The 17936-nt window shown below is 40.3% G+C and overlaps 2 protein-coding genes across 22 annotated transcripts in view; both read right to left on the bottom strand.

Annotated features, from left to right (window-relative positions):
* The window catches only part of SLMAP (sarcolemma associated protein), an 87608-nt gene extending 70275 nt beyond the window's left edge, over window positions 1-17333 (bottom strand). For 6 of the 21 annotated variants that reach the window (XM_027700978.1, XM_027700986.1, XM_027700989.1 and 3 more), the window contains exon 1: window positions 16338-17329. In XM_027700978.1, coding sequence (XP_027556779.1) covers window positions 16338-16535 — 198 coding nt within the window. In that variant the 5' untranslated portion in view covers window positions 16536-17329. Of the gene's footprint in view, window positions 1-16337 lie in introns of all 21 variants that reach the window. The other 15 variants (XM_027700977.1, XM_027700985.1, XM_027700981.1 and 12 more) reach the window with 5 other exon arrangements.
* Window positions 17086-17936, bottom strand: LOC113976037 (basic proline-rich protein-like). The gene is made up of 2 exons (XM_027700792.1): window positions 17821-17936; window positions 17086-17699 (listed from the first exon to the last, which is right to left on the bottom strand). Exons 1-2 carry the CDS (start codon window positions 17934-17936, stop codon window positions 17114-17116), a joined length of 702 nt encoding a protein of 233 aa, XP_027556593.1. The 3' UTR covers window positions 17086-17113.

Raw genomic sequence — 17936 nt, 5'->3', positions numbered from 1 at the left:
ACAAATCCACTGAAGCTACAAAATCCACCAGATATAGGAAGCAAGCAAAGGGCAAGGCCCTCTCCCAGGAAAGCACCTTTCCAGGCTGCTCCCGTGAGGAGGCAGGAAGGACTTTGTCTGTCTACCACGGACATGGAGAGAAGTAAGCTAGTCCTTCTCCTACTTGATCTTAAAATTACCTCCTGCCTCTGTAGTCTGACAGTAGGTCCTTGGGGCTGAGGAAGAAGTTGTACTTTAGATATTGTTAAATGACAGACTGCAGCAGCTTTTGGAAGGCACCGTACACACAACCTCAGCTTTACACCCCTTGGCTTTACTGCACAGCACATTCCCTGACCACACTGTTCAGTATTTCCCATGTAGGTTGTCAGGGAAGTGTCTAGAGTCAGCTCTCTGCTTTCTTCTCTCTGCACTTTAACTGGTTTTCATTCCAACAAGTTCTCCCTGTTGCCCCAGGTCCGTGCTGGAGCAGTGACATTTGACAGCACATCCAAAGCAGGACAGACGCGCTGTGCAGGACGCAGCTGTTCTGCTCTCCCTCACAGCCACTTAAGAGTTGCACCACAGGACATCTCCAGCTTTGTCCCTGTTTATATGTTCTGGTTTCTTTTGGAATAGGAAAAAACCACACAGACACAGGGAGGAACTGAGTGTGGACCAGTCCCCTCCCTGCACGCAACTGCAACACACGCAAAGCACACAAGTGACTGGAAGCAAATCAGAATATCCTGTATCAACAGTTCAGCATTCAGCAAGGTACCTTAAAAACAATGGGATGCTGCATTTCTGAACTTAAATATAATTCCATTATTTAATTCTTAGTAAGTTCTCATGGGACAAACAAAGTGTATTTTTTACTACACTTTCTGATTTCAGGGCTTGATTCTCTGTTTCTTAAAATTAGATTAAGTCAGATAAAACAAACACGTTCCCTTAAAGACCAAGGTCCCTCATTTACCTTGTTACATTACACTTTTCACACTTAATTCAGAATTGACAACTTGAGCAGCTTTTCCACCTACTGACTGCACAAACTGGATGGACTGACAACTTCCAGACTCAGCAGCTGAACGTCTCCAGACTTCCAATACCATCAACTCAGCCAGTGCCAAGGAGAATTAATTCAAAGCATGACACACTGTCATCAGCCACCACCCAGCAGCGTTCTGCCACGTTTCTCAACCTCAGTGTTTCTTAACAGGCACATCAGGAACGTTGATGTTTTCTTCACTTCCCTTTGAAAGGTTTAGCTTGAGAATTGAAGTACCAGAAACAGTAAACTAGTAAACAAAATTGTGTAAACCACATCAAAAGTTCAGAGTAACAAAACAGAGAAGAAAAATCCCAAGGCAATTCAAACAGCTATTATTCTGAAATAAAAAAGATCAGCATTTCAAACCAACTGAATTTAAACCTTTATTCCTAAGTACTCCATCAACACCTGCATATTTTGTATAAAATAATTTACAAAGAAATTCTTAAAATTTCAGAAAGTCCTTCTGGATTTTATCAGTCACTCATATATAGAATAACCAATGTGCAAATTATTAATCCAGTTTTCACTTACTACCTTACAAGAAAACTAATAATCATTTACACAAAGCAAGTCACTAATAGCCCATATAAGTTACTTATAATATTCCATAAATTACAATAGAAGTATTCTTGCACTGGGGCTTATGATGGACTGCAACGTATTTATTTCTTTTCCAGTTAGACAATACCAATTACAAAATTTCACTCAGGAACAGCTATCCTTTCATTTTTTCATTCCCCTCTTACTAAAGGTTTACCAACTGCGTGTGATTTACAAACATTTTGCTCAGCAATCCAGAAGCAAGTGCGGCCATGGTGAGTCAATCAATCAGCTGGAACCTCAAAATCACTTAAACTGCAATAGCTTACTGCTTGTATTTTCTCAGATTTATCTGCAGCACAATTTCAACTGAAAATTCAATGTGGATTAGAAGGACTCAGTCTCTAAACCATACAACTAAAAAAAGCAAATAAAATTTCAAAACCCAAAAAACTAAACCCTAAAACAAAAAACCCACCAGAACCAAGCCACAAACTTGACTCAACCAAATAATTAATTTAATATAGAAAAAACAATTACCATTATTTTTTAAAGAAAACAACTAGAACTTTTGCCTTCTGCAGATATGAAGAGTAATCATCATGTCAGTTCAAGGATAAAAACATTCATCTCTACTCAGTATCAACTACCATGCAAACTGAATTACTAGATTTCTTCATGAAACAACACACTCAAAGTATGAAACAAACTATTTTAGCCCTGACAGGAAACATGTAAAGGACATAAACATTTCCAAGCTGCTATTTAAAACATAAACCAAAACTACTGAAGGAGATTCTAACATCCAATGCTCTCATTAGCAAGTCACAACATAACCTTCAAAAACCAAACCTGTTGTAAAAACAGGTGAAGTGGTAAACAATAAGAGTCTCAAATATGGCATAGATAGCACATTCCTCACTAGGAGCAGTCTTATATAAAGTTTTATATAAAAGAGATGAAACTATTTTTCCTAAAATCTTTCACAGAAGATGACCTATCTTCCAACTGTAAGAGTAGTTCAATAATAAAAAAGTCTGCTCTACAAATACCTACTTCACTACAAATGAAGCTCCTTCCAATCACCATTCTTGCATTGCTCATAACGATGGCTCTTCCAAACATGCTGAGAATATTTTGATAAAACTTAAATTAAGCTGGAAGAAGTAAGCATTTTTAAAACTAAATACTCAAACAGCAGAACACAGAAAATTGCCAATAAAAAGCTTTGTTACCTTAAGTGATAATTTCAGCATTTACAATCATTTTTCAACAGCGGAGAACTCTGCTCTTCAGGCACCTGAACTTCGTGGCACAATTCAGAAAGGAGAAGTAGTAGCAATACATGTTTCCTGTTTTTCTTTTTTTTTCTTTAAAAAAAAGGGCAACTTGCAGTCTAAAGTGTGTAATCAGGGCTTCAACTGTTCTTCAGTTTCAATATTCCCCTTGGCATCGCTTGATCCACTTGCAACACTGATCCCCTTGTCTCTATCCCATTCTCATAGAATTCCCAGAGTAAACTCCAGTACCTTCACTGTTCATTGCTCTTCTCACCCAACCCTCTATCCCCAGTTCTGCATACTGCTTTGTGCCTCAGTGCTGACAAGCAGCTTACCTTGAGTTCTCCCACCAGACCACACAGATGTGCTTCCTGCCCCCCACAGCACCTGAGCACCTGCAGAGCCCCTTTCCACATGGCCACCAGGCTCAAATCAGAGCAACCAATCTCCACAACTGGTTCCTTGTTTTTAGAAGGAATGAGATACAGAAAAAAAGTTTCTTCCAGTCTTTCATCGCACTTCCCTTTCCCCTAATTTTCCTCCCTCCAGCCCCTAAAACCACTTATCTCTGGATGCTCCATCACCACGTGACACCTCAAAGTCACATGGACAAAAGATCGGAGGAATGCGAGGTGCACTGAGGGAATGCTACCACATGCTGTTCTTACCTTGCAGAAAGGGACAGTAGCAAGGGGATTACAGTGACTTCCAGCCTTACAGACTCGAGTGGGGAAGGGCTGTGCAAAAACTGACAGGTAACTCCTCATAAAAACTTGGAATTCTTTTCATCCCAAAGAGTGGAAGAAGACAGCACCAACATTATAGAGCATAAGGGAGCTGAAGTCTAAGTCTAGCCTAGCTTCAAGAGTGGTCCAAGTGTGAGAGTCAACGTGCAAAGGACAGGATAGACGAAGGACCAGTTATGCACAAGGGCTCATCTGACATGTGACAACTGGTTTAGAAATATTCTGTGCACCTACAACCTTTTCTGCCACAGATTTCTTCTTATTTCTTCAGTTTTGCAAATACTTGGCTTAGAATTGGTACTTTGCAGAACATTTTTTTGCCTTCTCAATAGGAAAAATAAAGGAAAACTGAATTCCACATTCTGAAGTATTGTATTTTCTAATGGTAATAGATAAACATTACAAATGAAATGTTTATATTACATTTCCACGATCCACAAAGAAACACAATACACAGAGGCACTCACTGCTACATAGGATTTACGTCCCAGGAGGATCAGATAAATCAAACAAGGAACACCCTACTCTGATGCTGGGGTTCATTGTGCTTTTTTGCTGCCTACTCCATTTCACTCTTCAATTAGCTCTTCAATTAGTTCAATTAGATTATCTCCCTAATGCTGGTGAGAGCATCTTGCTCTAAAGTGTTATCACCCACATTTTCAGAAACCCTTAATATATTTTGGATTTTGGACATTGGACTGGACATTGCAGAACAAGCTGACAAGATTTTGTTCCATGCTATTTGCTTTAGTGGTTTTGTCAAGGGAACCAGAAAGCACAAAGGAACATAGAAATCAATGGTGAAAAAAGTACCTTTTGAATTGGAACAAACATCTGTCAAAGAATAGAACTGAAACCGAAAAGCATGATTTCTCTCTGAATTGCAGCTCTGAGTTTTCAGAAAATAGCAAAGATTCCATATTCCACCACAGTTTTCATAATGCAATTGCTCATTAGCATTGTGGGAAGATGCAAGATATGCAGCTTTCTTGCTACAGGACATCTTTAATAGTTCTTCCCAAACATAATATCAACATATCTGAAAAAAACCCTGTTAACAGTCATCCACGTCTATTCTCCAGAATTCGAAGCTCTAATACTTGAAAAAAACCAAACAACCCAAGTATTTAAATTATAATGTTCTCAAAACTTGTAAGTTTGGCTTCATACAGTATTAGCATGTTAAACATATATGTTAATTATCATAATTCCAACATTTAAATGATAATACCCTTACTATGCCTGAAGTGCAGACAGGTATCTAAGTGTTTTACACTTGAAACAAGCTGCATTTAACTGAATTTACCACTTGTGATTATAGAAAATAAATATACAAGACATTCCTCCCATCATAATTTTTCCTCAAGCAAGGTCATAGAGCTCTTTCTCAAGGCTTGTTTATCAAAGCAGATAAACTTTCTCCTTCTTAAGATGCCAGCAAACAACGCTCATACTTCAAAGGCTGCATTAAAAAGGCAAGCTCTAGTACAGCTCATACTCTTTCAAATGCTCAGAAATACAATGCATCAGGGAAATAAGGAGCTCATCTGCACCAGCCTAAGTCCACACAGCATGTGCATAAACCAAAAAAAACCCTTGCTAAGATGCCAAAAAGGTCCTCAGACCTGCTCAGACATCACTGAAAAAATGTGCACTCCTGGCCAGCTGTATGAACAAATGCAGTGCATCTGACACCCATCTGATTTGGGGGTAATTTATTACTGGTGTTCTTCTCTTCCACTGAAATGGGACATGTCATCAAGAATTATTAAAAGCACTGATAGAAATTCTACTGCTTTAGAATAATTAATAAATAATAATAATACCAACTAATTTAGTACTGAACGAGCGCAATGAAGTTAAAAAAAAGACCATGAAAGGAACAATGATGGGGGGGGGAGAAAAACAAAACAAACAACAACTGGAAGATGCCCCATCCCTGGAAGTGTTCAAGGCCAGGCTGGATGGGGCTCTGAGCAACCTGGAAAGTGTCCCTGTCCACGGCAGGGGGTTGGAAGGAAATAATCTTTAAGGTCCCTTCCAAGTCAGGCCATTCTATGATTCTGTGATCAGTAGCAGGTTGGTCCCGTCCATTCACTGTATCATCTCAGCTTTATGGAAAGGAAACCCCAGAGCAGGAATTATATGGGTCAAAAAAATCATAACAGCAAAGAATGTCCACAAGTATAAGCAAGCACTTACTATTTCTTAAATCCCTCTATTGTGTGAAAAGTTTTGTTCTGGATAAGAAAGAAAAGTCTCCACTCAGCTTTGCTCACCTGTATAATAACTGTCTGAGGCAATACTTAAAGCAGAACTGTATAACATACTTGCTAGACTTAATTTGAGGTATAACACCAGCAAGCAGATCCAGTCACTCAAATGATGTTACAAGATTACAGGTACCCTAATATTAGACTCAAAACTACATCTACATAAGAGGTTTTAAAGGATCTTACAAAGCAATTTTTTTTGTTAAATCTTTTGGAAATACAGAACAGCAATTATAAAAGGAGATGCGTACAGCAAGTTTAAACTATGAAACACACCAAAGAGAGGACAAGTTACAGATCTCAAAATAAAGAGTAGTCATCAAGATCCTTTAATATTAGTTTATAAAACTTAGATCATCATCTAAAATTTATCCAGCAACACTTATCCTGGGAACACTCAACATAAAGCTGTGTGGGAAAGCAACGAAGGAAAATGAGCACACTTGCATTTGATAACCAGACCAAAAAAACCCTCTTACCTGCACATCTGCATCCAAAATTGTTCAACTGCAGGCACATTTACGCTGACCTGTGAAGCAGGCAAAATCCCAGAACAGGGTGACCTGAAGAGCCCTCAGGAATGCAATCTGGATGCCCCAGAGTGGCTCAGAGAAAGTAGGACAGCTGTGCTGGTGCAGTGTTTTGCCAAACTAACCCTTCCCAAGCCCACTGTTGGAACGTGGGGTCACAGAATGTCAACTTGCAGCTAAAATGTAGATCTGCATGGAATTTACCAGGAGGCAATATCCTGCAAAGCGATGGCTGTGCAATCCCTGCTGCTCTCGGGCAGTGAGGCAGCACGTGTACACAGATCCCAAAACAAACCAGGAGTTGGGAAAGAAAGGCTGTCCTTGTGTGTCCGTGCAATGCATTTGTTCAAGTACAAAAACCTCCAAAACCATATTCCCCTCTGTTTACATGGAAGTTAAAAGTTAGCCAAGCACAGCATACGTACTTTTAACTTCCAAATTAAGTCAGGTTCATAAACGTAACTAAGGATCAGGATGACGCTGTGGGCAAAGAGCACTCAACAGACTGAGAACATCCACATGCCTTTCCATGGTATAGGTAACATATTATTAGTATAAATAGCAGCCTATCAGTTCTCCCTTTAATCACATAGCAAGCCCGCTGTTCATAGACCAAATCACTGGCCTTTGCTGTCAAAGACAGTACTTATATACCTTCCAAAGCTCTGCTTAAACAGCACAACCAGGAACTTCACCTAATGTCAACTAGCTACAGAGATTCCAAAAACAAATATGCCCCCTCTATGACAATCTGTGTTCCTGGCTTTCTCTTACAAGTGCTGGACTATGCAGTCTAGGAAAAGTCCTCAAAGAGGAAGACTGAAAAAAAATAAATTCCCCTTTGAGTTCTTAAAAAGGAAGTAGTGGTTGACAGCTACAAGTGAAAGTGTTGTATTATTTCCACCCTTATGGAATTAGGGGTGGAACTAGGAACAGTATTATGTCTTTCATTCAGTGCTTCTTTTCCTCCAGAAATTCTTTTAACATTTAGCTGACACATTTTGATGTAACTTTAAGCTACACTATAAAAGAAGTACTCCAGATATTTCATAATACTCACTTCTATTTATATATACACACACTTAAACTTAGAACATAATTTAAGACAAGAGCAACACAGGTTAACCCACCTAGGAAATCTGTCTGACCTCAGAAGCTTATTTGCTGGTAGGGGTTAATTTGCACCCAAAATCCTATCCCAAGTCCAAAAGTAACCTCAACTGCTTAGACCTGCTGTGGAACTGCAGACTGGACTGGATGACCTCCTGAGGTCCACACCAACTTTAGTTCTTTCAACAGTTCATCCATATCATAGAATTTGCTGTTCTTGTTCACAGTATTGTAACTTCCCTCAAAGTAGATACCACCCTAACTACTCAATGACTTAGAAGTTCTGGAATCCACAGAAACAAAAGAAACTTCATTAAACTTATTCCTCGTCCTTTAAAAATATATGTTAATATTGACACAACCTTAAAAATCCTCTGGCACACAGCAAGAGGAATCCCTGTAATGATTGCAAGAAAACAACAAGGAGTTGCAATTACCTACAGAGATCAAAAACCTCCAAAAATAACTTGGCTGCAGAATGGATTCTTTCACAATCAGATATAAAAAGCAAAGCTTTTTTTTAATAAGAAAGTTAAAAACGTGAAGAATTACAAATAATTCATTATGCCTCCTGAAAGCTTTCATATCCTTCAAGCACCTGGAAACAGCAGGTGTAAGTGCAAACACCAGCAATACCAGAATAAAATCACAAGTAATACTATAGAAACTGATTTGCAATTCTATTGCCCATAAGTTCAGGCAACTATTACAGCTAACAACAACAACAACAACAAAATAAAAAAGAGAGAATGACAGTTAATTGTACTAGGAGTTACTGGGAAAGGTCACCAGAAATTTAAAAGGCAAAAAGGTAGGTAGGCTAAAAGCCAAGCTTTGCAAAACCAAGAGATCTGACTTCTGGCTTCTAACCTACACAATTAAGCATTACACTTCAAGAAAAGCAATTAAAAAAACAGAAGGCAAGGTATAACGATCAAACTCTGTTGGGGTGCAGTTAAACCTCTTACAGAACATTAACAATATTGCATCAAACACTAAGTTTTAGAAAAACTTATGTTTAAACTTAATCTTGCTCAACTTCCAGAAAAGGAACAACTTTGGAAAAGTGCCAGGTAAGAGCAAAAACTGCCTATCAGATAAGACTAATGGCATATACAAATAGCAGCAGCCAGTACCAAATGTCTTCAAAAGAACTTGCTGTACAAATATCTGGCCCATAACAGAGCTTTTCATCTCGGATTTGAAACATAAGCATTTCTATTCCTTCATTTAAAAAGGTTATTACTCAACGCAGTTAACAAGCATCCACAGCTTTTGCATCTTAAGCCCTTGCATTAATTTTATTTTTATGGAAGAAATATTACAACTGCAATTATGAAAATATACAGCACTAACAACTTTGTTCTTAGTTTTCTATTCAATAGCCTCTTAATACAAGAACAGAAGGTCACTTGTCTGCTCTTATATGGCTTATATATTATCTGAGACCTTGCATGGTTCCTATATTGAACTTCCTGTCAATAATATTTCCAGCACATTTGAATTATTATGTGAAGACTAAAACTGAACAAGATGTTCCCACCAGGGACAAACTTGCTTTAATAGTAGCACAATACTGTCAATATTTTTGTATTTAGTTACAAGTTCTCACTATTTTACACTATTAGGACGTTTGCAATTGAGTCCATCTCACTGCCAATTCTTCAGTCTCTCCCACGGTTGGTTAATGCTATTTTATGAACTAAAAGGTCTACCAACAGCAGCTATTTCCCTCTACTACACACCATAGTTCAACTATCAATACTGAAATGTTCCTTAGTTCTGCAAAGATATTATAAATTCCTCATGCCCTAAACTACCCTCGACTAATCCCAGTACTTTTTATGTTTATTTCTTATGTTAACTTTTTACAAAAGTAAAAAAAAAAAAGAAAGGTCAAATTACTGCTAGCATTTTCTGTGTTTTTCCACTCAACTACAGTGTTACTACAGGATTTTGGACTTTCTATTATAAGCCTGCTGGAAGTTCATCATTTATTTATACTTTCTCAGGACTGAAATAAACTAAGACATTGCTCAATCATACACGTCTGCTACAATACAACATAGAAATTGTATCCAATTAATTGTCTGGCTCCACCACAGTGATTTTCCTTCTCATAAAGGAAACTCTTCTGGGCCGCTGGCAGACAGATATGTCTTCTTGCAGGGGATTAAGATGGTACAGTCCAACTTATCTCTCTGCCTGATGTTCCCACTCCTAAAGCAGACTGAAAAACACTTGTCTATATTCAACCAAAATGTGACAATGCTGCAAAGCTTTCTTCCAACAATTCTGCCACAAGCAGAAACATTTCTGGAAAGCAACATTGGGAACGTTAATGCATTGACACAGCAAGATCTAACAAAACTCGGAGCTCTTGGATAATCCAAACTCTCAGCAAGTGAGCAACGTTAACAGGAAGCAAGTATTGATGTGAGTCAAAAGAAAATCCAGAGACAACAAACAATTGTATAATTTAGCAGCAATAGGCTGTAAAATTGCTGGCTACAGAGATGGAGACAGCATTCTTCCTTCCTTTTCACTGGCCAGGTTCCACGAACAATAATCATTTTCACTTTACCTATTAAAAGAAATGACAAAACCCAAAATGCAACAAAACAGCTGAGTCTTTAGCAGTACATTTTGCTGAATTCTAGCTAGATCAGATTCAAATCAACCCAACCAAAGCAGCCCACTGACAGACACTCCTCACCCACATGGCCCTTACAGCATACATAAATTCAATTACTTTAATTAGATAAATAAGCAACAGAAACTGTTCAAATCCAGCAAGAAAAATGAGAAGGCAAAGCCAAATCAAAGTATTCCTCCAACGCAACATAAATCCACCTGTAAATGACCAATGGATTGCTGCAACTAGCACGGGAAAAAGTAAATGTCAAGAACAACTTTGATTATATAAAACAGGAAAGCAAGGTTTTACATTTATAAGCCTGGGACAAGGACCATCCTATTAGAGATCTAAGGAAAACACATTTACTGGCCTTCATGCCTACTAAGTAACCTGATTCATTTGAGGTTTGTAAAAATTCATTGCAAATACAAAAGGGATTTTTGTTTGTTTTTAAAACCTAATCAATGTGTTGGTGTTCCTGGCTCAGGATGGATGCATCATGACTGCAATGGATCAGCTCCAAGAATTACAGTATTAGCTCTGCAGCAGTGGCTCTAGATGGTATCTCTGCAGGGAAATCCTTGTCAGCACTGACTTACCTCTACTATAAATGGCCGCCCGCACTCCTACACTGGGTTCTAAAAGTATGGTGCTGAAGTTTGTCGAAAGTGAGACTCTCTACCTCATAATATTCTTATGATCACATCAGCATAAAATTGGATAGTTCACTCAGGGTGAAAAGCACTTACATAAAAATATTAACAGGTGTACGTAAGGGCTGCCTGACATCACCCTCTTACCAAAAGCATCCACGCACTGGAGTTTCACCTCAGTGCATTAGAGCAGATCCCAGGTCAGTCCCCCAGGGCACTTGGAACAAACATTCAATGTTTGGAAGATAAAGTGTCTCCACTGCAGACTGTAAGGACACAGCAACATCAAGAGTACTGAAAAATAAAACATCTGTTCATCTCTCAAAGGACAACAATCCTAACAGAAAGCTGAAAAGATGCAGTAGAGGAAAAAATAAATAACGGACATGGTACCTACCAAAATAAATGCTACTGATACATGAGAAATTAAACACCCCTTGCACAAACCAACACTAAATAGGCCCGAGCATCATAAAGAAATCTCCACTGGAAGCAGTAGGAAAAAAATCTCCCACAAAAATCCTGCAACTCTAAATACCATTTTTCATACCCCACTTAAGATAGATTTATTAAAATACTTCTGAACAAATAAGATATCCAGAGATGTTCTATAATTCCGGGATATTGCCAAATTCTTGATATCCACAAAACATTCTATGTAATGTTAAGTGAAAAACGTTTCTTTTTTACACATTCTTTCTTCTTTCTTTCATGATCAATATACTTTTATCCTTAGTACAACACACCACAAAGAGAGACCATCCAGCGTTTCAACTCCTGTTTATCAATGTATTTCTTGCACTGGTGGTCCAAAATTAGATGCAGTATCCTAGACAGGGTCTAATAAGCTGGAAGGGGTTCTTCCTTTCCACATGCAGACTTCACATTTGTCCTCGTTCAGGCTCCTAAGGTTCCCGTCTGCCCATTCCTCCAGCAAGGTCAGGTCCCTCTGGAGGGCAGCCGTGCCCTTGAGCATATCAACTCATTCCCCATCACACCAACAGATATGGTGTCACCTTCAAACACGACTAAACTTCACTGTGTCCCCCAGGTCATTGATAATAACATTGAACAGGACAGCTCATAGCACTGACTCTGTGGCATCCTGCTCGTCACCAACACCCCATCCCAGCACCACCGTGGAGCCCCATCCCAAACCAGTTCTGTTTTACTGCTCGAGTTGCTCGTACACCCAGACTGCAGTGCCCCAACTTAGACAGGTCACTGTGGGGAAGAGCCAAGAGCCCTGCTAAAGGCAAGGGACAGAGTGTGCCCTGCTCTGTCCTGCCCACAAAATGAGCCATTTTATCACACAGTGCAATTGGACTCATCAGGCCATGATTTACCCCTGTCAACTCTACACTGACCATTACCAAATCATCTTATTCATGTGCCCAGAAAAGCGTTCCACAACTTGTTCCATGATTTTCCCAGGGACTCAAAGCAAATTAGCCTTTGCGGTGATTGCTTTGAGGTGTTGGGTTTTGGGTTGGTTGGTTGTGTTTGGTTTGTTGGGGTTTGGGATTTTTTGGTTGGTTATTTTGTGCCTTTTTTGGTTTGTTGTTTGGAAGTTTTTTGTTTGGTGGAGTTTTTTTGGGGGTGGGGAGGGTTGTTTGTGTTTGCTTTCTTTAAAGAGGGTGCTACCTGCAGGAAGTATTCTGTAACATTTTTATCTCACATATTTTAAGTTTAGAAGCCATAAAGCACAGCCCTCATAAATCTCATTTACTATTATGTGGACTATGGCTTCCAATATACTAGTTAGTGTTTCTGTCCCCAAGATACTATGAATGTGCTCAATTCAACTCATATCCACTTTGAATTAAACAAAAGCAGCAGTATTGGATACCATTAACTGAGAAACTTGTGCCTATACATTTTTTTTTTCAGTTATTAAAAACAACCAGTTACTTGGAGTCCTTTCGATCTAAGAAAATACTTTATTTTTCACACAGTTTCACAGAGCCTTTGGTAAACTGTGGCAATGAATTCCCTATAAAAGGTACTTATAATAGCAAGTCACAACAATCTAAGGCACTGAATAATTCCAATTTTTGAAAGCCTGGATATCTGTTGGAAGCTTCACGTTTCTTCTAAAAGCTTCTACCACATCTGTCAGAAGCATTTCAGCCTGGGAGAAGTCACATACAAATTCTCCAGGGTTTTCTACTTGCTTATTTTTAAAAATGGAAACAAAACAGAGAAAAAAAAACAACTTTAAGACTATTTCAGTTTAGCAATTTGAAAGAGTTTCTTCCTATATGCAGTGATATAAGCTGAGCAAACAGATTTACATTTTCTGAACTATAGCCCACTTTTCCTTTTGCTTTGATTCACACTATTGGGAACACTCCATGCTCAGCACAACATCTACTTCCTACATATCTAGTGACTCACTTTTTCAGGCATCTCTAAAAAAACCCAGATTGATTAACCTGTAATTACTAAAAAAAATGAAATAAAAATTAATTCTAAGCATAATCTTCTAATGTTATCGCTGTATGAAAAATTCACAAGAGGTTATTGTGCTCACCTACAAACAAAAGCAAAAAGAGACATTTCACTGGTTGTCTATAAAAGTATTACTAAGCATAGAAAAAGTCCAAGTACAGATAATCCCACCACCATCTCCTCCCACCTTCATCTTACACACATTTAAGCTTAGATATTCTGTTAAAAATATTTTAAAAAGCAACCCCAAATTTAAATATCTGCTTTTAATTGCTATTTACTGGTGATCCTGAAAACCCATCCTACTTTCATCCTTAATAATGCTGGTGTTACATAGACATTATCTCCTTGGGCACATAACTTTTTCCATGCATAATTGAAGTGCCTTTATACAAAGTAAACATTGACATCTTTCAGCTGTAAGTAACATGTCATCTTCAACTTGGTCTACTTATGTGACATACTTCAAATTATGCCTACCTCTGCCTCAGAAAAAACACTGTGTAGTTTCCTTGCCACTGTTTACTGATGCTCCCTCTCTTTGGGTTCTACCCCTCTTTACAGATTATGCCGATAAAATTGTTTACAGACCATGTAGTAAACAGGATCACTCACATGATTCACTAAAATAAACTCCAAATCCTCAGAGAAAAAAAAGACTATTAGAGTATAACTGAAAGGCAGCTCAAGAGGCAGCACAGACTGGACCGAGTGACTGGGAATGCCAGAAACTGGTATGGCCAAAGTCCACAACTAATGAAACTGCAGTTCCAGATCATTCATGAACCATTTTGAATTATTCTCTCTGTTACTAAATTAACATTTCAATGTCTTTTATCTTTCAAAAAACCTAGAATTGATAAGAGTCCTATATATAAGCTTCTAAAAAATGTTTACAAATACTGTGACAATTCGTGCAAGTTTAAATTTAGGTCATTGATAGGATAATGACAGTTTCCTAAATGAGATGTGCCTATTAGCAGTTCTGTAAACAATGATAATGTATGTTCCTGCATGCAAATGTTCTGGCATAGTTTTATGTTTTTGTTTGTATTTTGAAAACACCACAGAATTCTTTGAAGTGGTTCTTGCAATTCAGGATCAAGCCTGTATTTATCAATATCTTTCACCTGGCTTTTCATAACAGCATTTGATATCCATTATCTCTAACAATGCACTTACCCCTCTCCTCCAGGTATCTCACAATTTATCATTCAGATACTCTACCAGATGAAAAACCAGACCATATTGCCAAGAAACATACACAGAATATGAAATTCTCCACACTGCTGTACCAATGCTTTAAAAAACCTTTTACAGCACCACCACATCTAACATGCAACACTTAGAGGAATGGATCCCTATCCATGATCCCAAACTCACTCTTCAGCTGACCACTATGGCTACAGATCTCCACCTGGGCAATTTTAGCAGACTCCCATCACATCTTCACATGGAATCTCAAGAACTATCACATATCATCCTCTTACTTCCTACTGCCAAGTTGCTACTTTAAAACAGACAGATAAAATGAATAAGCATATAAATGTTTGACCTATATTAGAAAAGCCAAAGCTAACTGAAATTTAAAAACAAACCAAAAAACCCACAGCTGATAGTCCTTGAAGCTTGTCTATTAGTCAGCAGACACTCAGTGCTTTGCCAAGCTAACCATCTAAAATATGGCTGGGCTATTTGTAAACATAATGGAGCACGAGGGGGTGTCTTAAAATATTTGTTAGTCATGAGAAATGTTAATACAAAGCTATATGCACAACATTTCTAATTTAAAGACAGCACAATAAATTGGAGCATTTTACTTTGTTGAGTCAAACGAAATGTTAAAAACTAAGCTTAAACTGAAAGTATTTCAAGCACCTAAGCTTTCAAGAGTCCAAGAATGCACATGACACACACAGCAGAGCCAAAGCAATATGCTTAATGAAACACTTCATACAGATAGCAGTTTGCACAATTACCTGCAGGTAACTTGAAAGCCATGCCATAACCCAGCCTTAAGAAATTAAATGCTTGTCTTGTCCCATCATGCCCAAGGATTGCATAACACAGGATAGTTAACAATGGAAGGTTTAAGAACTTTGACTGCCTTGTACTGCTCCTCATGCTGTGTCATATTACTAAAAAACCTGCATTAATTACAGACCACATTATTCTTAAAATCCAGAGCTACACTGACTGCATTTCACAGAAGGGCATGGTGTGAAGTTAACAATCAGCTGATTTAGAGCACATAAAGTTCTAGGGTGTAACATGAATATATTCGGAAAAAAATACAGTGCTGAGGAACTGAGGTCTGCACTTTGTTCTTTTCTTGCTGGATATTTAAAATTAACTTGACAGTTATTAAGTAAAACAACTTTACTTGTCCCAGTTCAATCCCTAGTGGACAAAACACGCACTACAGAACCCCTCAATTTCACTTAACAAGATCGCCAGCCTTGGGAGAGGAACAGTGAAGGCAACACAGGACATATTTTAAAACCATTTTCACTATCAACGAGAAAATACACCTTGTATGCCACTTGTTACACTCCTGCTGCCAGCAACAAAACTTCTACCAGACCCAAACAAAATACTCTATAAAATTTCAATAGGGCAAGTAGGAACAGTGAGTGTGCAAAACACAATGGGGTTTTTCAAATCCATTTTTCGACACTCCTCACAATGAGAATCATTTACATGCTCAAATAAAACGGTAATTTCTCAGCATTTGAACAAATACTATTACACAATTATATTGATACAAGCCTGCGCCTTCACATTTCTATGACTCACCTGAAAATCACCTACTTCCAGCAATGAATACACATATAAGTTTTTCAGTACTTACCACCATTTTCAACTGTTAGTTTTACATACTTTTAATAATATTCAAAGTTTCTGCTTAGTCAGAAATCACCAACTTACCTGAAAAGTCATCATTTTAACACAAACCTTACCCCTTCCACGTGCAGCCATATTTATTACCGCAAAACCAGGGTGATCTGCAGCCTAGAGGGACTTGCTAAAGCCAACGTGCAGCTCAGTATATTTTCAAATAAAGAAAAACATCTTACCTTGCCTGTCTTGTGATCAAACCAGACAAGAGCATGGTTCCTGGAGAGCACCTTGCAGTCAAACGTGGCGTTGTTCTGGGCTGGCCGGCAGCGAGCCACGGAGCGGCCGATCTTGACGGGCTCGTCCAGGTAGACATGACGCTCCTGAAACGGATGAGAGTTCGGGCGGCAAGTGAAGATGGCCAAGGCTGAAGGCATCGAGGACAGATTGCTGGTTGCCACACCAACCAGAGATGAAGAGAGCCTCTTCTGATGCAGACTGTCCTCCACAATTTGTAACGCACCTCCGCAGCAACTTTATATTAAAGCAGGACAAATATTATCGTATGAGAGGCCTAACAACTCATTGTTTCAGTGTGTAAACTAATCCTGGCAATAATCCAGTGAAAAAGCCCCATTATGTCTTTAATAATATCAGCAGTGGCCCAAGAAAAGTCTAAAATGGACAACTTTCAATCCATCCTCCTCTGGAAGAATAGGAACAAGCATCTGATTCCTTCAGAGAGAAGCAAAGGCCCCTTGAAAGAAGGATATAATGTCTTAAATCCAAGTAGATGAGTCATACAAGTACTTTTGTTTGTAACCTCAACTGCCTTCTTTCCCCTCCCCTTCCGTAAACAACACTGACCAAAAGTCTGACCAATGCAACATGGAAGCAAGGAAAGGTTTAGGGAAGGGGATGAAGGAGAAGAATTAGTGTCCTCTCTCACAGAGCACAGATCGGGAGCTGGAAGGTGAATACGAAGCCCTCAGTCCACAACAGGGATCTAGCTGCTTCACACGGCAATCTGCATTTCACCATCTTCGTGAATTAAACCACGGCAGAATAGGTGGTCCTCGATTTGGGATGGGGTGCGAGAGATACACTGTTTTCCTCCCCTGCACCAGATAAAGCCGAACTGGTCTACAGCGTCTGGCAGCCGCTCAGATAAGGAACTTGATAAGGCACGGAGAGGGCTCCCAACTCTCCTTCTCCCGGGGACAAACCAGCGCGTGGGAAGGGTCCTCGGGGCCGGCCTGCGAGGTGCGCTGACAGGTCGCTCCCCGGCAGAGGCTCTGGCGACGGCAGGGCCGGCGTCCGTCCGTCCGTCCCTTGGCGGCGGTGGTCCGGGGCGGGCGGGCGGGGGCTGCCCCGGGCAGTGTCCGCCGGGAGCCCCCGGCGCGGCGGCGGCGGCTCCGCTCAGCCCCTCCGCAGGTGGCTGCGCATGAGGCGGGCCCGCTGCGCACCCCCGCGCTCTCCGCCCGCCCAGCGCCGCTCCGCTGCCCCGGTGGCGGGAGAGGCCTGGCGGCCGGGCCCGGGCGCTCCCGCTCGGTCGCTCCTGCCGCTCAGGCGGCCGCCGACCGCGGGAACTTTCCTCCGACCTGTGGGGCCGAAAACAAACCGGGTCAAGCGCGTCCCGCTCGGCGCGGCCCCGCGCGTCCCCCCAGCCCCGCTTGGCGCGGCCCCGCGGGCGGCTCGGGGCGCGCCCGCTCCCCCCCTTACCTTGCGCGCAGCCGCCGCCATAGCGCCTGGAGCCCTTCCCGGTGTGGCCGCGGCGCCGGGGCCGGGCGGGGCGGGGCCGGGGGCGGGCGGCGTGCGCACCGGCGCGCCCCGCGCAT

The sequence above is a fragment of the Neopelma chrysocephalum genome, unplaced genomic scaffold (genome assembly GCF_003984885.1).
Source record: "Neopelma chrysocephalum unplaced genomic scaffold, ASM398488v2 Primary Assembly neopelma1_147, whole genome shotgun sequence".
Taxonomy (NCBI): Eukaryota; Metazoa; Chordata; class Aves; order Passeriformes; family Pipridae; genus Neopelma; species Neopelma chrysocephalum.
This window is presented reverse-complemented; position numbering and strand designations above follow the sequence as displayed.